The sequence below is a fragment of the Geotrypetes seraphini genome, chromosome 14 (genome assembly GCF_902459505.1).
Source record: "Geotrypetes seraphini chromosome 14, aGeoSer1.1, whole genome shotgun sequence".
NCBI lineage: Eukaryota > Metazoa > Chordata > Amphibia > Gymnophiona > Dermophiidae > Geotrypetes > Geotrypetes seraphini.
In genome coordinates this window covers 50,797,539-50,822,457 of record NC_047097.1, presented here as the reverse complement: position 1 = coordinate 50,822,457, position 24,919 = coordinate 50,797,539, and the positions used below count along the sequence as shown (strand labels likewise).

The 24,919-nt window shown below is 46.0% G+C and overlaps 1 protein-coding gene across 10 annotated transcripts in view; it reads left to right on the top strand.

Moving 5' to 3' along the window:
* The window catches only part of SIN3A (SIN3 transcription regulator family member A), a 290,548-nt gene that overhangs the window by 110,607 nt on the left and 155,022 nt on the right, over positions 1-24,919 (top strand). For all 10 annotated transcript variants that reach the window (XM_033920021.1, XM_033920025.1, XM_033920024.1 and 7 more), the window contains 2 exons: positions 9,859-10,107; positions 20,916-21,068. In XM_033920021.1, the coding sequence (XP_033775912.1) occupies positions 9,859-10,107; positions 20,916-21,068 (402 nt within the window). The remainder of the gene's footprint in view (positions 1-9,858; positions 10,108-20,915; positions 21,069-24,919) is intronic.

Below are 24,919 nucleotides of genomic sequence, written 5' to 3'. Positions count from 1 at the left end.
TGCAGCTGCATATTCATGTAAAAACAGACTTTAGTTGTGATAAAACACTGTAAGAGCCTACCTTAGCAGTTATAATAGCATGTAGAAATGTAACAAAAAACCCTCCGGTTCTGTTTGTTTTTGGCTGGTATAAAAACTTCAAGTACTTAAAACACTTCTTCTAGGCTGATATTTAAACTGCACAAAGTGAAAGTGTGATCCCTTTTTTGAGTTGGCTTCCAGTTAAAGCACACATTGAATTCAAATTGAAGTGCCTTGTTTTACAAGGGCTTTAAGTTGTGTGTGTGTTGGGGGTGGGAACTGCACTTGATTATGATTAATTCCATATCTTTATTCCAAGTTAAGTGGAGAAGTTTAAACATAAGCTACTGCGTCATATTCCATTTGAAGTTGGCGTATTCTATAGATCTTGAGATCTGGTGTAGAGAATCTCATTTACATTTTTCTGCTCTACCTCCCCTCAGTCTGGGCTGTGATATATCTCCTCAGTTTTCTTCTCTACATGTGAGATGGTAGGAGCCTGTCTGCTCTGCTCATGTTTTTGTTCTTTTACTCATGTTTTTTTATCTGGTCAAGAGACTTTTCTGTGTTGAGAGTACCCCAGTTGTACTGGGGCCTCTCTGACTGAGAAGACACAGACTATGAGGGTAGAGGTCTGTATTAGCAGGCAGCCTGCTTTGCAGGGCACCTGGCTGGCTGACCTACACTAACAGTTTGGAAGCAAGGCTTGCTCCAAGTTTTGTCCACAGAGAGCTTGAGCACAGGCTGTGTAGCCCTGTGACGGTTTTCACAAAGATCGGGTGCTGACTGCATAACCGTTTCTTGACTGTGTATTCAAGTTCCGATGAGGGTTTGAGGTCTCATTTCAGCCGATAGGACTTAGGGGCAGTCTGAAGAAGCAAGCTGACTTGTTTTCTAAGCTTGCTTGAGCAGAATCCTTCTCATTTCTCTGGCTGCAGTTTCATTCTAGGCATCTCCCAGCACTTGCATTGCACAGTGAGTACAGCAGGGGTGTCAAACTCAGGCCTGCGGGCCAAATTTGGCCCGCAGAGTAATTAAATTTTTCCCGTGAGAAAATACCCTGTTCCTTCCCTCCCTCCATCTCATTATCCACCATTTGTCTCCTGGCTTCCTGGTCCCACCTGCAAAGCAGCCTGCAGAGGATCGCCAGTTGGCTGTAGCGATCCTAGCAGGCTGCCATCATCCTCCGCAGCATGTTCCCTCTGCTGCAATCCTGCCCCGACATCAGAGGAGGGATGGGACTGTGGCAGAGGGAACGTGCTGCAGATGCCGATGGTAGCTTTCTAGGATCGTTATAGCCAACTGGCTATCCTGTGTAGGCTGCCTTAAGGTAAGACTGGGAAGCTGTAGGACGCTAGAAAGAAGGGGGAAAGCATGCAGGCCTTGGGGGAGGGCATGTAGAAGTTCATGGAGGGAGGGAAGGAGGGGTCCAAAGAGACGTGCATATGCTGGACTGAGTGGAGGGTGGAGGGGAAGAAATAATGTCTCTAAAAACAGAGGAGAGGGTGAGAGATGGTGGTCAATGAGATGGAGGGAGGGAAGGAACAGAAAGGGAGAGAAGTTGGACACAAGGGATGGTGTGGAGGGGGGATAGAGATACTGAATAGGAGGGTAGTTGGGAAGAGAAAGGGAGAGATGGTGGATCCTGGGGTGGTGGGGAAGGAGGGAGAGATGTTGGATGAAAGGGTAGTTGAGAAAAGGAGGGATGGTGGATCTGGAGATGGTGGGGTCCATTGCTGCAGCTGTGGGGATGGAGATGAAAAGATGCCAGACCAGGGGAGAGAAGGGAAACAGAAGGGAAGAACAGAGATGGAAGATGGATGGTTAGCACGGAGAAAAAAGGAAAAGACAAATGGGCCAGAGACCCTGGCAAGCGGATTATCAGAAGACAACCAGAGCCTGGGGCCAACATGATTTGAATAATGACCAGACAATAAAAGGTAGAAAAAATAATTTTATTTTCTGTTTGGTTGGCGGCTTGAGCAAGTTGCTCTGGAAACTTAAAATGCGTCACGAAGGTAAGGAGGAGAGAGGGAGATTCTTGGACCACATGAGGGGTGCTGAAGGGTGGTGAGGTGGCGAGAGGGAAGGGTGGTGGTGGAAAGGAACAGACGCTGAAAGGAAATGGGGAACAGAGTGGGGAGAAGATGCTGAAGGGAAAAAATGAGGAAAACAAAGTGGGGAGAAGACACTGAAGGGAAATGGGGAACAGAGAGTGGAGAGAAGACGCTGAAGGGAAATGGGGAAGACAGAGTGGAGAGAAGATGCTGGAAGGGAAGGAGACAGATGCCAGACTATGGGAGGAGTGGAGGGAAGAAGATGGGTGCCAGACCAATTGGAGGTGGGGGTGGTGAAAGGAGAGGCACAGTAACAGAGCAAATGGAAGATGCAGAGAGAAGACAGACAGTGGCTGGAAGGAATTGAATGAGAAGATGAGGAAAGCAGAAACCAGACAACAAAGGTAGAAAAAACATTTTCTATTTATTTTCTTCTTTTTTTTAACTTTAAGATATAGTATATTAGTTGTGTTGATAAAAATTTATCAACACAGCCCTGCCAGCTGAACATCCTGATTTATAAGGAAGGAATAAGCTAAATATTGCAGTACTGAGGCTTGTATGGATGCTGCGGTGATAGTAGTCGCGGGGGTGGGGACAGTGGTCATGGGAATGGGGCGGGTCAGTGGTTGCGGGGACGGGGACAGATTTTTTTTCCCCGTGTCATTCTCTATGAACATGTGTTCTCTTTAGCATGCTTTGCTTTCTCGTTGGGCACCACACGCCTTGCAAGACTGTCTGTTGTGGTCTCTGGAAGCCTAAGCAAGAATGTACTGGTGGCTTCTCTCGCAGTTGGTCTGTTGGGGCGTACCACAACACATTGCCTCCTGGATCATGGTGATGACGGATGCCAGTCTTCGGGGCTGGGGAGCCCATTGCAATTGTTGTCCTTTTCAGGAGTGTTGGATGACTTCTACTTCTACTACTACTATATAGTATTTCTATAACACTACGTGAAGCACACAGCGCTGTACAGAGTCACAAAGAAGAAAGTCCCTGCTCGAAAGAGCTTACAATCTAAAGAAGAATATATTGTGGACAGATGAGGAGGTGGTTGTTAGCCATAATTTGTCAGTGCTAAAGTGTCTGTCGACAAAAGCCACTTCTGACTGTTCCTGAAGAATCCAAAGCCTGCCCAATATAGGATTAATTTAATTTGTCAATTAGCAACAAAAATGGTCAATCAACTGGTTGGAGCTCAGCTATTTGACTCTAATGAGATTGCAGAAAACTCTGGAAGGCCAAGCGGTATGAGTCTTCAACAATGTGACAGCAGTAGCCTACTTCAATCACCAGGGAGGGACCAAGAGCACTCCTCTGGTTGAGGAAGCTTGCCTGTCTTTTTCTTTGGTCAAAACATTATCTAGCGCTGATGGCAGTGCATGTGGCGGGAGTAGACGACATTCAAGAAGACTTCTTCAGCAGACACTCTGGATCCGGGCTAGTGGTCCCTGTCCCCAGAGGTGTTCCAAGCGATAGTGGGAAGCTGGAGGATGCCCTGCTTTGACTTCATGGCCACAACGAGAAACAAGAAAGAGGATCGCTTTTTCAGTCTAAGATCCAAGCTCAGCAGTGTGGGGCTCAACGCTCTGGTGCAGCCTTGGCCTTAGGAGATTCTCCTGCATGTTTTTACTCCTTGGCTGATGATCAGTTGGGACATTCGGAGGATCACGGCTCAACCAGGTCTTGTCATTCTGGTGGCTCCAGATTGGCCTTGCAGACCGTGGTACACAGATCTGATGCATCTGCACAAGGGGTGCAGCCTTCAGCTGAGTGCCTATATGAACCTTCTAATGTAGGGTCCGGTCTCCATGGAGGATCCGGGTCACTTTGCTCTTATGGCAGCAGCCTTAGAGCATAAAGGATATTCTGCCCTGGTTGTTGATACTCTTCTAAAGTCGTCCATGGTGTCAGCTTGCACTAAGGTGTGGAAGTCCTTCCAACATTGGTACTCCCAGGCCCAGGCTCTGATCTTTCTGATTCTCGCCTTTCTTCAGGCTTGTTTGGATAAAGGCCTTACTGTGCCTTCTCTTTGGGTTCAAGTGGCCGGGCTCTCCTGTTTTAGATCCCAGGCGCGTCAGTCCTCATTGGTGTCTCATCCTGATGTTGATAGATTCTTGAAGGGGGCTCTTCGTGTCAGACTGCTGGTTAAGGATCCTTTCCCTTCCTGGGACCTTAACTGACAAGGAAGTAGGATCGTGATGATGAAGACACCAGGAAGAAAACTGAGTCCACTTTTGTTGATAACATTGTTGAGTTGCTGGTTTCTTGGCGACGTCAATGATATTTGTACAGGCTGAGAGAGATATAACTGAGATGGATTCAGCCCAAGAGGAACCAAGCTGTCAGGTGTAATGTGTGCAGGTTGGGATGTAGAAGAGATCCCTGATGCTGAGTAAGTAGAGTAGGAAAATTTTGCAGAGATATTGACTCCCTGGAGCTGAGTTGAAGTAGAAGGGAGAACCAATGCTGCCTGGGCCACCAAGGAGCAATGAGAATCATGATTGGCTGACTCTCTTTTGAGTTTGAACAGAATCTTTAGTATGAGAGGAGTTGGCGGAAATGCATAGAGAAACATGTTTGTTTCTGCTTCCAGACGTTGAGGAGCGTGTAGTCTGGAGCAGAACTGGGGCAGCTTGTGATTGTGGGGAGATGAAAATAAGTCCACTTGTGGAGTGCCCCATTGAGCAAAGATTGGATGAAGAGCTGTAGAGTTGAGAGTCCATTTGTGAGGTTGAAGAATTCTGCTGAGTTTGTCTGCTAGGAAATCTCAAATTCGACTGCTTATGGCATCCTGGTGTCCTCGGGCGCAGGATTTCCTGCAAGTTTTGGGATTGATGGCAGCTTCCCTCGATTTAGTGAGGTGGTCGCGGGCCCACATGTGTCCTCTTCAGTATGCTCTTCTTCTGAGGTGGTCGCCTCAGAGGCACAGTCTGGATCACCCTGTTCTGCTTCCGGGCTTAGCTCGGGGCAGTCTTCGCTGGTGGCTTCAGACCCCCCATCTTGTACAAGGAGCGAGTCTGATGAGCTGCAGTGGACGGTGCTGCTCACGGATGCCAGTCTTCTTGGTTGGGGAGTTCAGTGCCTAGGTCACTCAGCTCAGGGCACCTGGTTCACGGAGGAGACTTTTTGGTTGATCAATGTTTTGGAGACCAGAACCATCCATCTGGCGTTGCAAGCCTTCCAGTCCTTTCTGATGGGCAAGTGTGTCGGACAATGCCACGGCGGTGGCCTATGTCAATCATCAGGGGGGCACCAGGAACACTTTGGGGGCGCATGAGGTGTCTCTGCTCATGGTCTGGGCGGAGTCGCACCTTCAAGAGATCTTGGCATTCTACATACCTGGAGTGGCGATTGCTCAGGCGGACTTCTAAGTCGTCACGTGCTAAATCCCGGAGAGTAGTGTCTAAGCCCCTTGACCTTTCAGTTGATAGTACAGTCTTGGGGTTAGCCCCTCATGGACCTGATGGCCTCAAGTGTCTACGCCAAAAAGCCCCGCTTCTTCAGTCATCGCAGAGTCAGTCAGGCCGAGGGCCTGGATGCTCTGTTTCTACCATGGCCAATGGAAGTGCTGTAGTATGTGTTCCCTCCGGGTCTCATGGTTCTGGTGGCTCTGGATTGGCGTTGACGACTGTGCTACGCGGATCCTCTTTTTCTCTGCCTCTCTTAGATGACCTAACTCAGGGTCCCATTCCAATGTTCGATCCTGGTCCCTTTTGTCTTACGACTTGGCTCTTGAAAGGGGTCGCCTAGGTAAGAAGGGATCTTCAGATAAAATGATCTCAATGCTCTTGGGGTCCTGGAGGCTTTCCACCTCTCAGGCTTATGTGAGGGTTTGGTGTCTAAGGAGTGGTGTGATGCGCGTGGAGTAGTCTCTTTTCGCGCTTCCCTACCTAACATCTTAGAGTTCTTGCAGGATGGCCTGGATAGGGGACTGGCTATATTTCTCTCTGGGTTCAGCTTGTGGCCTTGTCAGCCTTTTGGGGGTATTGAAAGGTCAGCGTTTGATTGCCAATCCTGATGTGATTTGCTTCTTGCGGGCGGCCAAGTTGCTCAGGCCTCCCGTATGACCCTCTGTTCCATCTTGGGATCTGAATCTGGTTCTGTCCGTTCTGGTGTGCCCTCCTTTTAAACCGTTGGGCGACTTCTCTTTGAAGGACCTTACTCTTAAGGCGATCTTCTTAGTGGCCATTACTTCAGCTAGACATGTTTATGACTGCAAGCTTTCTCTTGTAGGGCTCCCTTCTTGGAGTTTTCTAGGGAACGGGTTGTCTTGAGACCTGTTCCTTCCTTTCTGCCAAAAGTGGTTTCTCCTGTTCATGTCAATCAATCTGTAGTCCTCCCGGTGTTGGGTTGTCGGGAGGGCTCTTCTGAGCAGAGACAGCTGCACAAGTTGGATGTCAGTCGGGTCCTTCGTTTTTATGTGCAAAGGACCCAGGAGATCGGGAAATCAGATCATCTCTTTGTCCTTCTAGCGGGTCCTCATAAGGGGGATGGCGCTTTTAAGGCTACTGTTGCGCGCTGGATCAAGGAGACTATTGCTTCCGCATATCTTCTGAAGAAGAAGCCTGTTCCCGACTTTCTCAAGGCTCATTCCACTAGGCGTCGGACAGCTTCTTGGGCTGAGTCTTCCCTAGTGCCTCCAGTGGATATTTGCAAGGCTGCAGTTTGGTCTTCTTTGCATTCCTTTGTCAGACACTACCGTGTGGATGTTCACGCACGTTGGGACGCGGTAGTCGATGAACGTGTTCTGGTGTTGGCCCTTTGGGAGTCCCACCCTTGATGGGTACTGCTTTGGTACGTCCCATTCGTAAGGACTATACTAGTCTACCAAGCAATACAGAAGGAGAAATTAGGTTCTTACCTGCTAATTTTCTTTATGTTAGCTTGTAGATTGGTATATCCCCCACCCTGTCTCTGTCTTTCTTTGTGCGGTGTTTGCGGGTTTTTGCTCGCGTGCAGATTTTGAATTTTTCTGCGGGTTCTAGTAGTTGCTGGTGAGCTATGGGGATGTTTTACTTCCAGGATCAAGTTCTATACATGTTCCAACAGTTGCTTAAAGATGTTGTTGTTTTCTTAAAATTCTGTTTGGAGTGTCTTTTACTATTTTTCAGTTAAGAAATTTCCTAAGTTCTGCTTGGCTATTCAGCAAACTGGAGTAGCAAGAAGGGCATGCTATACTGATAAACAAGTTTGATCTCAGTCCTCCACCTGCTGGTAGCAGTGAGGCATATTACCCATTTGTAAGGACTATACCAGTCTACAAGCTAACAGAAAGAAAATTAGCAGGTAAGAATCTTTCTCCTTTCTTGCCATAACAGGTGTTATCCAGGGACAGCAGGCAGATATTCTCTTACTTGTCTCTGCTGTCTTGTGCCCACCCTCCTCTCCTTGTCACCTCACTGTCTCCCTTCTTGCTAGCTCTCACTCTTTCTTCTCCTCACCCTGGCCTGCCTGTCATTTCTCTCTCCCTTTCCCCCACAATCCCAAGCCCACCCCTGCCTAACCTGTAGGCCAAATTGACTCTCCTCTCTTTCCTCCCCCACCTGTCACATGCATGCCAAGTCCCAGCACCCGCCAAGCCTTCCCCCTCCCCCACCCCCACTAACCTGACCTCAGCAGCTCTAGCCAGCTCTTGCTAAGTGGTTTGGCAGGGGGAGTAAGCTCTCTCCCAACCAGCCACCTCAGTGCCCAGGAGCTGCAGCCACCTTCACCACGGTAGCGGGGAGCCGTTGGGGAGGGAGGCGCAGGGGCCTGGCCTGGCCCCTGCCCCCCAAGGTACTTCCCTTCTCCAGACCCAGTGCCCACACTTACCCCGTGCACCTTTGGCCAGCTCAGGTGGGGGCAGGTCAGAATGCAGCTGGGAGCCAGAGAGCCATCCTGCTCCTCGCTCGGATGGCTGCACAAAGTAGCACCTTAGACATGCATGAAAAGTGAAGCGCCGCAGCTCCCCAGAAGCAGCAACTCAGCTGCCTCTGGAGCTCATTACATAGGCAGTAAGCTCAGCACAGGCACAAATTGGATTAGCTGCAGCACAACGGGCCAATCACAAGCGACTTTAGAACTCTGAGGTCTTTTGTGATTGGCCCAGAGTTCTAAGGTCGTTTGTGATTGGCCCATTGTGCTACAGCTGAACCAATGTGTACCTGTGCTGAGCTTACTGCCTACGTGCTGAGCTCTATGCCTATGTGACAGACTATTGCTTCTGATTCGGTGGGAGCTCAGCATGGCGCCGGACCGGAAATTAGGTAGGCCTCAAGTCAGGATAGGAACCCCAGTTCCATCCCCGTAGGAGTCCCATCGGCCTTGGAGGGGTCCCTGTGGGAGTCCTGTCGGCCTGGGAGGGATCCATGAGGGAGTCCTGTTGACCTAGAGGGGATCCCTGCGGGACCCATGGGATTCCCGTGATCCCCGTTCCTATGCAGACCTCTACTCTATGTGCTTGGGTACTAAGTGTAGATGGAGATAGAAAGTCCAGTGAAGTACAACAGAGGCAAGAGTGAAAAATCCAGAGTTGATTCCTTCTGCAGCAGCAAACAGCTATGGGGAAACAACCATCTGTCTGGAATGTCTCACCTATCTACTTGAAAAGAGCTTACCAGGGTAAGTACATAATCTCTTTTTAAATGCTTTGTGTTAAATGTTATATGGGTAGAACAGAGTTGTTTTCTAGGGGAGAGTACATGTACCTCTCTCTCTTATGTCTACTCTCTAGGTCTGTCCATCTGCTATAAAAATTGAGGAGATATAGCACAGCCCAGAGAATGGGGAGGCAGAGCAGAAAAATGTAAATGAGGCTCTGTATATCAGATCTCTCGATCAGAGATGCACAACTCACAGGTTCAAGAATGATGTGCCTATTTACTAGAAAGAACCTAATTTTCCCTTTTTTCACTTCAGACTATATCTGGACTAATTCACCAAATGCAATTGAACTAAAAAGCTTCTATTTTTGTCACTATTTAAAATGTATCTGTATGATAAATATTTAGTCACCTGAGATATGTTGTTTTCATACTTAATATCCAAGATTTTCTGGCTTCTTTATTTTGTTGCCTTGAATGGAAGAAGATTCCCCAAAATCAAAAATATTCTTTAATTATAAGGCTTGTGGCTTATTCCAATCTTGTCTGTCCCAGTGACATAGCCAGATAGCTAATTTGGGGGCAAACCTGAGCCCAGAGTGTGTGGGCATGAAATTTTCTCACCACCCTGCTCTTCCCCATACTCTGCCCCTCTTAAATTAAATACACAATATAAATGCCTGAGCTGGTGGGGATCCCCAAACCCTGCCAGCTGAAGACCTATAACAGGATCCTCAGCAGCTACAGAAAGGGTTTTTCAATTTTGGGATTGTTCTCTGCTTACCCATGGCTACCGCACTGGTCCGGCCTGCTGAAGTTTTTTTGTAGCCAAGAACCAAATTAATTTCCAAAACTCTGAGCCCTTTTGCTATATGTATTTGTTTATTATTTAAATGCTTTGGATAAACTTGTTTATATATGTGTTTCATATTTCTTATATGACGATATGTTTGCAGCAGTGACTTTATGCATATCTCAGTGAGAAGCTGAAAATTAAAACAAGGCACCTGAGTTAATTAAGACTTCAGTAGTGCTTCAGTAGAAGTAGGGTTCTGATGGAAATTGCTTTGAATATCTGCCTTGGGCTTTGACCTAGATTGATCTACAATACATAACATGATTTTTAAGTCAGGTTAATAAATAAAAGTATAGCATGGAGACCTGACAAGGGATTTGGTTTCCTTTTCTTCTCTCAGCCAATACAGTCACAGGCACATACACCCAATAGCCAGCAGACACCACAGATGCCTCCCTATCCACCACGCTCCCCACCTGTGCAGCCACACACGCCTGCAACCATCTCCCATGGAACCACTCCAACTCTACAGAATAATCAGCCTGTTGAGTTCAATCATGCAATCAACTATGTCAACAAAATCAAAAATCGCTTCCAAGGACAGCCTGATATCTACAAGGCCTTTCTGGAGATTCTGCACACATACCAGGTGAGGGTGTGTGGCTTATATGAATGTTGGTATATTCGCTGCCAGCCAGGATAAGGGAGACAGGTTTGGGGAGACCTGTGAACTGCTTTGTCAGGTGACTGTTACACTTAAAAATCCCTTTGTGACAGTAATTTGCACTGTGTAATTGTGGATGAAAATATGAATATTCTGATGCATTAGACTCATAACTTGTTTTGAGCTTTTAAAAATTTTATGAAGCACTTTACTAGCAAGTGTGTTAACATGTTAAAATTTTAAAAAAACCTTAATTAACCGCCTTTCAAACTTAAAACAGAGTGGTATACAATTAAAACAAACCCCAAAATACAGTCAATAGAAAAGAGAGATAACAGAATCAAACAAAATGTACAAAATACTTCAACATATAAAACCGGATGCAGGAATGTATGTTTAATAATGCATTTTATGAAATATTTATGTTCAGATAATAGTATTGCATTGTCAAAGTTTAAAAATCAATAAAGATTTAAAAAAAAAAAAAAAAAAAAAAAACTGGATGCAGGAAATTAAAGTGAGGCACGAGTAATGTTTAAATTTTCATGCCTTTGTTTTAAGTCAGTTTGGGGATTGGCACCTACCTACCTGCTATCTCATTTCGTGCTATATAACCCCGTGAGGATAACCAGGAATTGTAACCTATTTGCTTACCCAAAGATTTTAGGCTGTAAAGTACGTCCTATTTAGACAGGATGCTTGCATTTCAAGCAAGCAAACAGTCCTGGTTGAGTAACTATATCAACGGAGCCATGCTGTCCTATGGCGCTTTCAGAAAAGAAATTAAGACAGTATTATTTGATAAATTTATGTCTTAATTTGTGTTTTTATCCTTAACACAATAATTTTACTGTATCAATTTAAATTTTAATGTCTTTTTAAATAATAGGCTGTATTCTTATCATTATTATTTTGTATTTCACTGATTGTCCAGTTTTTCTCTTTTGTGGAATCCGCCTAGAATTTGTATGATTAAGGCGGTATAGAAAAATAAAGTTATGTTATCCCAGGACAAGCAGGCAGCATATTCTCGACATGTGGGTGACGTCATCCACAGAGCCCCGTCGCGGACAGCTTTTCAAGCAAACTTGATTGAAGATCTAAAAGTTTGCTAGTGCTGCACCACGCATGCATGTGCCTTCCCGCTCCACTAGAGGGCGCGTCCCCTCCTCGTGGTCTTCAGTTCTTAGTTTTCTGCGGAGCCAGGAGTTTTCTCTCTTCTCTGCGATCCTGTGTCATTCTTGCATCGCGGCTTCTTTTCTTGTTTTCGAGTCGGAAGTCGCTGTGCTCTACGTTTTTTATTGTTTTCTTTTTTTCATTCCGTATAACCAAAAAAACCCACACTTTTTTTGTTTTCGCGTCATCTGCTTCAGGATCAGGTCGTCCTAGTGCGCACGGATAACCAGGTGGCAATGTATTATGTGAACAAGCAGGGGGGTACGGGTTCCCTGTCTCTGTGTCGGGAAGCTCTTCAGCTCTGGGAGTGGGCGATCAGCCACAACATCTTCCTTCGAGCGGTCTACATCCAGGGGGAACACAACTGCCTTGCGGACAGGTTGAGTCGTCTTCTCCAGCCTCACGAGTGGTTGCTCCATGCCTCGATTCTGCGCCAGGTGTTTGCTCGATGGGGGACGCCGCAAATAGATCTGTTCGCCTCCCCCCCTCAACCACAAGCTGCCTCGCTTCTGTTCCAGCATTTGCTCCCCGGATCGTCTCGAAGCGGATGCTTTTCTGCTGGATTGGACGGGCCGGTTCCTCTTCATGTTCCTCCTTTTCCTTTGATCTTGAGGACTCTCGTGCAGCTCAAGTCAGCTCACGCCACCATGATCTTGATAGCTCCTCGCTGGCCCCGGCAGCCGTGGTTCTCCCTTCTCCTTCAACTCAGTGTCAGGGAGCCTCTGCTGCTGTTTGTGTTTCCTTCACTGCTATCTCAGAGTCTGGGTTCGCTGTTGCATCCCAATCGTCAGTCTCTACACTTAACAGCTTGGTTCCTCTCCACGTGCCTTCCTCCTTCGGCTTCTCTCAGTTGGTGAGGGATGTTATCGAGGCCTCTCGGAAGAGCTCCACTTGACAATGTTATTTCCAGAAATGGACCAGATTTGCTGCGTGGTGTGCTGAGCAACGCATGGAGCCACTATCTGCCTCCTTGCCTTCCGTGCTGGAATATCTGTTTCACTTGTCTTGGTCTGGCCTCAAATCGACATCTATTCGAGTCCACCTCAGTACGATTGCTGCCTTTCATCAGCCGCTTGATGGGAAACTGCTCTCCGTCCATCCGGTGGTTTCCCGATTTATGAAGGGTCTCTTCAATATTCATCCTCCACTCAAGCCCCCTCCAGTGGTTTGGGATCTTAATGTGGTTCTGGCTCAATTGATGAAACCTCCGTTTGAACCCATTGATAAGGCTCATCTGAGGTACCTCACTTGGAAGGTGGTGTTCCTGGTTGCTCTCACATCTGCTCGCAGAGTCAGTGAGCTGCAAGCGCTGGTTGCGGACCCGCCTTTTACTGTATTTCATCATGACAAGATGGTCCTTCATACTCATCCCAAGTTCTTGCCCAAGGTGGTTTCGGATTTTTACCTCAACTAGTCCATTGTTCTTCCGGTGTTTTTTCCGAAGCCCCTCTCTCATCTGGGTGAGGTGGTGCTTCACACTCTGGACTGTAAGAGGGCGTTGGCTTTTTACCTCCAACGCACCCAGTCTCAACGGACGACTCCTCAGCTCTTCCTATCTTTTGATCCCAATCGGTTGGGCCGCCCTGTTTCCAAGCGTACCTTGTCCAACTGGTTGGATGCTTGTATTTCCTTTTGCTACGCTCTGGCTGGTCTCCCGCTGCCCGGTCGGGTCACGGGGCATAAAGTCAGAGCGATAACGGCATCTGTTGCTTTCCTCAGGTTCACGCCTATTGAGATCTGCAAGGCCGCCATGTGGTCCTCGGTTCATACATTCACCTCTCATTACTGTCTGAATGGCTTTTCTAGGATCGATGGCTGGTTCGGCCAGTTGGTTTTGCGTAATCTGTTCTCCTAAATTGCCAACTCTCCCACCGTCCGATCCTGGTTAGCTTGTAGGTCACCCACATGTCGAGAATATGCTGCCTGCTTGTCCTGGGATAAAGCACAGTTAGTTACCATAACAGGTGTTATCCAGGGACAGCAGGCAGATATTCTCGCAACCCTCCCACCTCCCTGGGTTGGCTTCTTTGCTAGATATCTGAACTGAAGACCACGAGGAGGGGACGCGCCCTCTAGTGGAGCGGGAAGGCACACGCATGCGTGGTGCAGCACTAGCAAACTTTTAGATCTTCAATCAAGTTTGCTTGAAAAGCTGTCCGCGACAGGGCTCCATGGATGACGTCACTCACATGTCGAGAATATCTGCCTGCTGTCCCTGGATAACACCTGTTATAGTAAGTAACTGTGCTTTATGTTATAAAAGCAGCTAGTTTGTGAAGTGCTTTCTGAGCTAGTTTTCTTCGTCCCCACCCCAACATTCACACTCACACAAATACTTATATTATATCCTATATAATAAAACCCTAGCCGCGCATGTGCACTCTTACCTGCGTGTTCTGTGATCAGTAGGTCTGTGGCAGCAGGAGTGCCCATGTGCGCATATATCGCTCCCTCTCTCCGTGGCCGCCAGGACTGGCCTGCAGCGCTGGACTCCCTGCTCTCCACCTCCTCAAGCAAAAATTAAAAGCTGCGGTGTTGGCTCCTCTCACAAGCCGCACCAGCGTTGGAGAAGGCTTCCGACGCTGGCGGGAATCGTGAGAAGAGCCGCAGCGCCACTTTTAAGAGGAAGGGGGGCCGACGAAGAGGACTCCAGCCACAGGAACGCAATAAGGGAGGGGCATGGAGCAGGCTAGACCGCTGGAAAGGAAGGGGAAGGGGCCGAACGGAGCAGGCCAGATCGCGATAAGAGAGGGGAAGGGAGGGTGGTGGAAAATGCTGCTACTGCTGCACAGGGATCTGGAGGGGAAGGGAAATACCGCTGCTGCCTCAGCACAGGAAAATGGAGGGGGGAAGGAGGGAAATCTGCTGTTGCTGTTGCACAGGGAATTGGGGTGGAAATGCTGCTGCACAGGGAAAAGGAGGGAAAGAATGACAGATAGACAGACAGTGGGAGGGAGGGAGACAGAAAGAAAGGAAGACACAGGGGCAGGGAGAGGGACAAAAAGACAGACAGACATATATTCTAGCACCCATTAATGTAACGGGCTTAATGATTAACACACCACACACACACACACACCCACACACTTTTTTATTCTCTGTATAGAATCAATTTGATAACTTCCAGCAATTTAATCTTGCTTACATTGAACAGTATTTCTAGTGTGACAGACACTCCATTCCTGAACCTGTAAGTAGTCAACCGTTCTCATGAGAATTCTTGTAGGGAGCTTCATTTGCATTTGTCTGCTCTGCCTCCCATCCTCTCGGGTGTCCTCCAGTTCTTCAGTTGTTTTCCTACAAGTGAGATGGTAGGAGTTTGTCTTTTTTCTGCTTGTGTTTCTTTTCATTTAAATTTGGTCTTTTTTGCTTACCGTTTACGAGACTTTTCAATGCAGCAGAGGATCCCTGTTGTGGGACAGCTCTGGCAATGGAAGAGCGCAGATTCTGATGTCGAGAGTCTGCTTCCAAGAGGTAGACTGCTTTGCAGTGCATCCACTTGGACAGCCTGACTAATAATTCGGGGGGCTTAGGGACTGTTCCCTTGGGAGCAAGGCTCACCCCAGGTTCATCCACAGTGGGCTTGAGTACAGGCTGAGTGACAGTTTTTCTAGGATCATGACCAACTGCTTTTCTTCCCCCGTTTCCATGCGCATGATCCAGTAGAAGTTGAGTTCTCTGGCCAATTTGTTGGGCTGAGAGGCAGTTAGACACAAGCAATCCAGATTCCAGGCTTGTTGAGGCAGAGTTTTTTTCCAGTAAGTTCTTGCAGCTCCCAGTACAAAGCATGTCACAGTGAGTTTGGTGTTGGTTTTTTTTTGTTGTTGTTGTTCTTCTAGGGTTAGAGTTAGGCTTCCCCATCTCTAAAATCCTAAAATTGTTATTTTTTTTATTCCCCAGTATAGCTCCCCCGAGCTGTTTTATGGAGCTAAATTCATTTCTTTGGCGGCTATCTTGGGTTTCCTGGTTTGAAAATAACCTTAATATGCCTCAAAATACCTAGATTTTACTTAAAAATAGGTGTGATGGATTCCTCAGGCCAGGTACCCTGATTCAGACCAGATTTGTGAATTATGGCCATTTTGAGGATTGTCTGTGTCCCACGCTGTGTATGTGGGGTGGGGCAGTGGGAGCTGATGGTTTAACATTACCTAGTTCCTCAAAGGGTCTTAGTATCCAGATGGTGTGAGGGCCAGGAGAAAAAGTCTCACATTTGAGCCAGGAAGCAGCGCTAATGCATCCCTAGTTAAGTACAGCCATGGTGCTGTCACAAAAACCCATAAAGGAGCTCGTGATCGTCCACAGGGGCCATCTGGAATTCCTGGACAGGGGTTCATCCCTGAATTCATCATTATGAAGTTTGAAGCTTACTTGATTGATAAGTGCCACAAAAATACCCTCGGGGATTGCAGCCATGCTGGCCTCAGAGATTACGGCCATGCTGGCCTCAGGGATTGTGGCTATATTCGATTTAAAGGTGGTATAAATTATAGGGGAAATTTTCAAAACCTCAATAAGATACTTTTTAAACATTTCAGTAGGCGTCACCCCCAATGATTTAGGAAAATTCAAGAGACTAATATTCATTCGACGATTAAAATTTCTCTAATTGCTCAACCTTTCTATTTAACTGATTTTTATCTTTAATAAGTCCTGAGGATAACTCTTGAAGGCTTTCCACCTTATCAGTTCATAGTTCATTAAAATTTGATTAAATGCTTAACATAAAATTTCAAAGCGTTGTACATTAAAAATCTAAAATAAACAAAAAATAAAAACAGTACAAAAACAGACTAATTTAAGAGGGGGGAAGGGTAAAGCAAAAAGGATAGAAAGGGAAAAATTACAATTCTTAAAAAAACCCCAAAAAACAAAGGGAAAGGATGGGGAAATATTTAAAATTTGTAAAAAGTGAAGATAGATTAAAAAGGCATGGGGTAAATCAATCGTATGCATCTTTAAAAAGAAAGCATTTTGAGCTACTCTTAAATTTATCCAGCCTTTTTTCTGCTCTTAAATATAAGGGAAGTGAGTTCCAAATTGAAGGTGCCGTTACCGAAAAAATGTATGCACGATGAGTGCCAATTATTTTTAGTGAAGGAACATTAAGAGTGTGTTGAGATGAGGATCTTAAAGTTCTGTGGGGATCATATAGAATAAGAATTTTGTCTATAAATGATGGTGCATTGGTTTGTCGGGTCTTAAAAGTAAGAAGGGCGATTTTATAAATGATCTGATGATGAATGGGCAAACAGTGAGCTTTCTTCAGCAAAGGAGTGACATGATCAAATTTTTTTTGAATTTGTGATAATTTTTATTGCTCTATTTTGTATAAGTTGGAGAAGTTTGATGTATTTTTGGTATAAATCTTTATATAGTGAATTGCAGTAATCAATTTTGGATATTATAAGAGAATGAATTAGGATATTGAGGGAGTTAAAGTCAAGGAGATGAACTAAGGATCTTATCATCCTTAACTTATAGAAACAGTTTTTAACCAGAGAACTTTCTTCAATTTATTAGTGATTTCTTCTACTTTAGTCCCATCCAATTTAAGCCCCAAAATGTCTACAGTACTCACACTGCGACTTCCTGCGAAGATCTGGCAATGGTATCGTTCAGCCTGGAGAGAGCTTCCCAGATACTCTTCAGTGTTACTACCGTAGGTTTCACCAATTGAAGGCCATCTTCGACGCTGGCTCTCAAATCTCCCTGTTCCTTTCTTACTCTTGCGATCTCTGCCCCTCGAACAGGGGTTTCTGCTGCAGACATCTTTCGGCAGGGCTCCCCAAGCAGAGCTGCGCCTAGAGCATATCTGGACTGGATTGTGTTGCTGTATGACCTTTTCAGAGTTGTAAGCAAAATGTCTGCTTATTCCATTTCTGCCTGCAGAATGCTATGTCTCTGACAGTGGATAGGGGAGACTTCCACCAAGACTTTGAGTAACTTGCCATCTAAAGAACATTAACTCTTTGGGAAAGGTCTGGGTAATCGTATGGCCAGCATGCAGGATTGCAAGCTGAAGCCTGCAGAGAGTAACTTCTGCATCAGATATGGGAGTTTTGGAGCATTATCTGCAGGTTCTGAGATCAATGGTTATGTCCATGGACGTAGTACCCTGGCAAAGGGCACACTTGAGTCCGCTCTAGGATGTGATCCTCTCCCGATTGTGCTCACAGATGGATGTGCTTTGCCAGTAGTGGTCTTGCAAGGTGGAAGCTCATCGCAGCCTAGCCTGGTTGTTGGAACCCCAGTCTTTTACCAGAGGAGTTCCCCCTTGTGTCTCTGCTTGTGTGAGCCTGAAGATGGATGCCAGCCTGTTCGGCTGGGAGGGCACATTGCAGGAGCATCCTGTTCAAGGACGCTGGTCCCTTTCCCACAGGGAGTGGTCGATCAACCACTTGAATCTTTGAGCCACCTGCCTGATACTTCAGGCAATTGGGAGTGCGCCTCAGAACAAAGTGGTACAAGTTTTCACGGACAACGCAATTGCATAAGTCGATTGTCAGGGGGGCACCAAGTGCGCTACTGTGTATGCTTGGAAGCCCATATGCTGTTTCATAGGCGGAGGCCCATCCTTCTGGTGTTCTCGGCAACATGTGTGGCAGGAGTAGACCTGCAAATGGATGTCCTCTTCTAGAAGTTCCTGTATCCCAGAGAGTAGTCGCTGTCTCAGGAAGCCTTCACCTGCATGGTAAATCGGTGGGGGTGCCCGACATTCGATCTAGAAGGTGGTTCAGTAATTCTTTTTTTTTTTTTTTTTTAATTCTTTATTTAATATTTTTAATACAATAAACTCAATACAAAGCACAATTAAAGTTGAATATGCCTCATAATATTTGTTAGACTAATAAAAATAAAACATCTTATCAGTGCTACAGTTGAACATTCCCATTCCCTATCTCACCCAGGTCTCTTGGGGGGGGGGCAAGAGACCTGGTTCCAAAACCAAAATAATCAGATAGTTCCTTCGAAAGTTTCTTTTTCCAATTTAATATAGCTCCCCCATATATCATTAAATTCTGGCCATTGATTAGTTAGAATGGCCGAAAGTCTATATTTTTCACACACTATTCTTAAGCGTTCCCTTACATCTCTTAAAGTAGGTACATTTAACATTTGCCATTGCTGAGCTAATGTCAGTCTAGCAGCTATGAATGCCAAGTCCAAAGTTTATATCGAGAAAATGTTAAACCTATTTTTACTCCCAATAGTGCCCTTTCAGGATTCAGCTTAAGTGGAATCTGAATTAGTCTGCTTACATACTCAAAAACTTGCTCCCAAGGCGATTCAGTAATTCAGTTGAAGATACGATCCAAGAAGTGAAGGCCTGGACGCTCTGGTGCAGTGCTGGCCAAAGGCAGGAATTCTTTATGCCTTCCCTCTGGGGTCATGATAGGCTGACTTTTGCGCAAGATTATAGCACACCAGGAGCGGTGATTCTAGTAGCATCAGACTGGCTGAGGCGACCATGGTATTCAGCTGCAAAGGAATCAAAGTCTCAAACTTCCCTGTATTTTCAGCTGCTCACAGAGTCCAATTGCCCTGCAGAATTCAGAACGCTTTGGCCTTAAGGCATGGCTCTTGAGCATGCGGCACTAGCTTGTAAAAGCTATTTGGATGAAGTGATCTCAATCTTTCTAAGATGCAGGAAGAAGGTGACTATAGCAGCATACCTTCCTGCATTACAGGTGAGAAAAAGTCCTAACTGTTAGCTCTCTGAAAGTTCAGATGGCGGGGCTTTCCTGTTTTGGCCTAGGATTAATAAGAGCATTAACCACAAACAGATGTGGCCAAGTTTTTGAAGGGCACATCATGACTCCGCCCTCCAGTGCATCAGCCCTTTTCTTACATGGAATCTTAATCTGGTCCTCTGGGCGCTAGCAAAAGCACCCTATGAACCTTTGGAGCATACTTCCTTGAGGGATCTCACCATTAAACAGGTTTTTTAGTGACAATTATCTCTGCACAGAGTGTCAGAACTTCAGGCTTTGTCCTGCAGAGATCCATTTCTCAGGATTTCAGATTCAGGCGTGATTTTGTGCACAGTCCCCTCTTTTTTTGCTGATAGTGGTTTCCAGTTTCCACATCAACCAAGAAGTACACATTACATTACATTAGTGATTTTTATTCTGCCAATACCTTGCGGTTCAAGACAGATTACATAAAAGTTTTCAGAGATTACATACTTGCCTGCCATCACACCCTCAGGATTGAGAAAAAGTGATTAGGTGTTGAAATTATTGGATTAATGCAGACTCTTGCTGCAGTATCTAGAAATCATGAACGAATTTCGATTGTCAGATCTGTTCATACTGGATGGGGCTGCCCATAAAGGTCAACCAGCTTCGAAAGTGATAATTTCTTGATGGATCTGTATGGCTGTTTCTTTAGCCTATATCGGAAGTGAAATATATCTGCTTATATCCATATAGGTGCACTCTACTCATGGGCGGAATATTTGGCAGTGCTCCCAGAAAAAATCTGTAGAACGGCCATTTGCTCTTCTCTCCATATGTTCATGAAGTTTTACAGCGTGGATATGGTGGCCAAACAGGACTCTGCTTTTGGATCTTCAGTTCTGACAGCAGGTTCATCTGGCCCACCCTAAACGTGGGTGAATGCTTTGATATGTCCCACAGGTTCAGGAATGGAGTGTCTGTCGCACTAGAAGGAAAGATTAGGTTCTTACTATGTTAGTCTTCTTTCTAGTAGACAGACACACCATTCCTGAAGCCTGCCCTGTCAGATGTTCAGTTGCCTACTTAACTGCCTCAAAGGTACCGGGGAATCCAAAGATCTCATTTCTTTCCTTTGTCCAGCCTTGATAAGAATGGAGAAACATGACTGCTGCGTTGGAAGTAGCTAGGGGGTATGTATGAAATCTCCCACACTGTTAATGCAGGTGGCGCTCAAATTGGTAACTTATTTCTTCTTTTCACCTTATTTGTTGCAAAAAGTTAAGTTTTGTTTATCTGTTACATGTTTAATGATATGAGCAGATCAGACATATTTCTCGGGGAGTGTCTCCATACCCCTCTCTTCTGTTTCCTCCCCAGGGCTGACTATCTGCTTTGATACGTACTGAGGAATTGGAGGACAGCCAGGTAGGATGGGAGGCAGAACAAAAGAAAGGAAATAAGGCTCCCTATAAGAATTCTCACAAGAATGGTTGACTACCCACAGGTTCAGGAATGGAGTGTCTGTCCACTAGAAAGAAGATTAACGAGGTAAGAACCTAATCTTTCCTTGCACGTTAACTGTACTTTTCTTAAATATTGATGGGTTTTCCTTCCATTACCCTCTTCCTGCACTGTAATTTTTGGGTTGGTGAGGGAATAAGTATTATCCTTACAGTAAGACTTAAGAGAAGAGAAGCAACAACAGTGTAAGTTGCACTGTAATAAGCTGATATCTTGGCTCAAGGAGTTGGGTTGATTAACTAGTTTATAGGGATGTAGGAGCTCTATAAGATACCGCCTAAATGAGAAATGATTGGGAATAAGTTGCATATTTGCACTTTTCTCATTGGAGGTTGGTTAACAAAATAGAAAATAAATTTCAAATTGCTTTTTTAAATTTTGTTTTATGTATGTATTATTGGATACATGTAACAGAAGGAGCAGCGGAATGCTAAGGAAGCAGGTGGGAGTTACACACCAGCTCTGACAGAACAGGAAGTATATGCCCAGGTGGCACGTCTCTTTAAGAACCAGGAAGACCTCCTGTCAGAGTTTGGGCAGTTCCTGCCAGATGCCAACAGCTCAATGGTGAGTTTAGGGAAGTTTGTGAATGAGCCTGCTATAGCTCTTTCATGCCAGTGCTGAGTTTTGCATGTTTTATTGATTATATAAATTCACTTCTTTGAGGGCAGTTTCTCTAAATGGGTTAGATTTATGCATATATAGGAGTGGACTAAGCCAAGGTATGCGGAGTATGATCTGTGTCTCAGATTTGCTACTAATGCTCACTGTAGTATTGCATTGTACTAAAGAAAGTTGCTTTCTGGAGTTCATTAGATGTGAAATGTATAGGCAATTTATCCAGGTGCTTGTGGCACCTAAAATAATGGAAATACTTCTTTATTTTTCTGCCCCATTTTCTTGGTCTTGGTCCTCATTTCTTGGTACTTGATGATCTTCCCTCTCATGATTCACTGAGTAATGACTTGGGACTGACACCTCTGTAATCCTGTTCTGGTGTTTTTCTCTTATCACTTGTGGTTTGGTCGGTAGATGTCCCAGTCCCGTCCGGCCCTTTGTTCAGCTGGCTCCCTCTTCCTGCACTGCCTACTTGAAGGTGCTTCTCCAGTGGTCTGGATACCTTCATGTGTCTTCATTCTGCTGCACTGGGCCCCCTATCAGCATTGCTCAGTATGGGTCTTGAGGGCTTACTGAGAGTTAGACTCACTCCAGCATTCCTCCTCCTGGGACTCATTCCTAGGACTCTCTCAATATGCTATTTTCTCTGGAAAGTCTTTAATAGTGTCTCCCCTCTTCTTTAGAGTGAGTGAATTTCAATTCAGTCTAAGACTCTTTAAAACCTTCTAACCTGGAAGAGGGAATTTTCTCCCTCCCCCTTCTGGGGTTTCCCCCAGTCCTGAGGGTTTCTTACATGGTGTCAAAATCCTTTCTTTATCATCCCTCCAGACCGGCACAGCACTGATGGGTTATAATGCATCTCTACCAGCAGGTGGAGACTCAGACACAAACTTTTGGCTGTAGTATAAGTGGGCTGTGCATTCTTAAGTCTTTAATAGTGTCTCCCCTCTTCTTTAAAGATGAAAAAGTGCTCATTGTGCTCCAGGCGCATGGTTGATGCGGCCGTTGTGTGCACAAAGTGCACTGGCTACTGCGAATGGGAATCCTTATCGGCTTTGGGTGCCGGTGAGCAGGGTTCCACTTCATGCATGCACTGCTTGTCGGCAGCAGGCAGTGATGAAGCTCAGTCATCCCCTACCGCCCACACAGGGATTTCCACCGCCACTGGTGGTCAGGGAAATAAGGTTTCCCTTACTGTCGATAGTGCTGTGGGGACTCCCTTTTCACTGCTGCCGACTTGCCTGTTTTAACGGCTGGGTCTGTTCAAGCCTCTTTGCCGCTGCAGGCCTAGGGGGAGTTTTCTTTGGCGGGAAGCTCTGCCATCTTCCCTATTCCCTGATTTAGAGGAAAATGTTTCTACTGTGTGTCCTGCTTTGGCAGTGAATCCTTCTTTGCCGCCAGGGGAGCTTGCCCCTGATTTTATTTTAGCCATATACAAGGCTTATTTGCAGGTGGCCGGGAGTCCTGTTTCTTCCCTGGGGGTGTCTGGTTTTTCGAGGGGGTCTTTTGCCTTCCGCATGCACCCCCATTTGGTCCCCCTCGGCATTGGCCCAATGCACCCCCCCCCCCCCCCGTCTTCGTCCAAGTGGCTGCAGTTCTCGTGTGTTTTTTGGAGATGCCGGCGGGCGAGAATGCATCAGTAGTGTACATTTTTTTTTACCGGGAAGAGCTACAGGAGCTTCTTCTTCAGGTTTCGTTTGGGTTCTCTCAGACAATGCCATGGTGATGGCTTGCGTCAATCGTTTGGGGGGGGGGGGGGAACCAAGAGTCGTGTAGTGGCAGAGGAGGTTTCTCTGCTTATGGCTGCAGCAGAGACTTATCTTCTGAACATCTCGGTTTCCCACATAGTAGGTGTGGAGGATGTCCAGATGGATCCTGGCGAGTGATGTCTCGGTCCCATGACCTTCGAGCCTGGGATCTCATGTGTCCTCCTTTTGAGCCTCTTGGCTCCTATAAGTTGAAAGACCTTATTCTTAAGGCTGTCTTTCTGGTGGCCATTACTTCTATGAGACGCATTTCCAAACTGTAGGCCTTTTCGTGTACACCCCATCATATCACTATATATGGTTTTATGGCATCCAGCTCTTAATCAGTCAAAATAAGGATGCCCCAGGTGAACATAACATCTTCCTCTATGTGGTTACATATATCTGAGCAGAATTAATGAAGCAGTTCAGAATTTAAAAAACTAATTTTATACCTCAACAAAATCCCAACTTTTTTCAATCATATTTTAATTGGTTTACAGTAGATATAAATATATTTAATAATACCCAGGAGTACTTTATCCACAGCTACAAGCTTTGTATAACCTTGTTTTCTGAGGACAAACAGGTCATCATATTCTCACATCTGGGTGACGTTAACCACGGAACCCAGCACAGATAGTCAAAAAGTGTACTGTCACTTTAAATCTTTGAGGATCGCCCATACTGTGTGTATGCTGGTGCCCTCCTGCACGATGTTGGCTTGCTGGATCTACAATTCTTAGTTTTCCACGGAGCTGAGAAGCTGTGTTTGAGAGTTTTCTCAAAGCGCACAAAACTTTGTGTCATCTTGATCCTTTTTTCATTCAGTTTTGTCATTGTTTTCTTTTATATTCTTTCAATTTTTCCAAAAATTTCATTTTTTCCCTAACTTCATGGTTTTGGGTCTTCAGGCTCATGTCAACCCGTTCCCACTCTGGGAGCATCAACTCTCTGGTTTGAGATCCCTTGGCCATTGAGCCCTTTTGATTTCATGTTGGTGATTTTTCCATTGATGTTCAAGGCACTAGTGGCTTCAAGCGATGCACTTGGAATCAAAGAACCATATCAGGTACTGACTTGCATAACGTGTGCACAGTGCCTAGGTCCTAACCATCAAGATTTTGTGCCTGCTTTGCTCTCGTATGCAGAAGAGGTTGCTTAAAGCCAGAAAGTTGCAATTCAATAAATTTTTCGGTAGAACTTGAGGAACATTGAGCATGGCTAGAGACTCTGACCCCAGCACTATCAACACTAGCACCAACTGCTTCGACAACCTCATCTTCAGTGCTACTTGCTTCAGGGGACCCTCATAAGTGAGCTAAGAAGTAAAGAATGACACGGTGGCTGTTACCCACAGAAACTTGGGAGAGAATAAAAGTGCGGGTACGGGGACAAGGCCATTCACAGCCCTGTGGAGCGATGAATGGCCTTGTCACCGCAGTGAAGTGAGGGAACGCACGCGTTTAACGATCATGTGGTCCAGCAGCCCCCCTCCCTCCTTCCTATTTCCGCCACCGCCCATGCATCTCCCTCCCTCCCTTACTCTCACCTTCATGGCGATTTTCATTTTTCTTGTCTCCCATTGCGTGGTCCAGCAGTCCCCCCTCTCTCCTTCCTTTTGATTACCGCCGTCCGGGCATCTTCCTTCCCTTTACCTTTGTGGTGATTTTCATTTTTCCTGTCTCCCAGCAGCACAAGCCTTTCAACGAGTCATAGGTGGCAGCTTGAATATTCTCTGATGCAACTGGAAACAAGAAGTTGTGTGAGAACATTTTTCAGGCAGCTGCACATAACTTGATGAAAGACTCAGGCAGTTGGAGATAAAAAAATGAAAATCACCATGAAGGGGAAGGGAGGGAAGGAGATGCCCAGATGGCGGCGATCGGGAGGTAGGGAGGAGGCTGCTAGGCCGCGAAGGATGCTGAAGGGAAATGGTGAGAGAGGGGGAGGGGAGATAGGAACAGACGCGGCATGGAAATGGATAGGGGGAGGGGAGAGAGGAACAGAGGCGGCATGGAAATGGGTTGGGGAGAGAGGGGAACATGCTGGAAG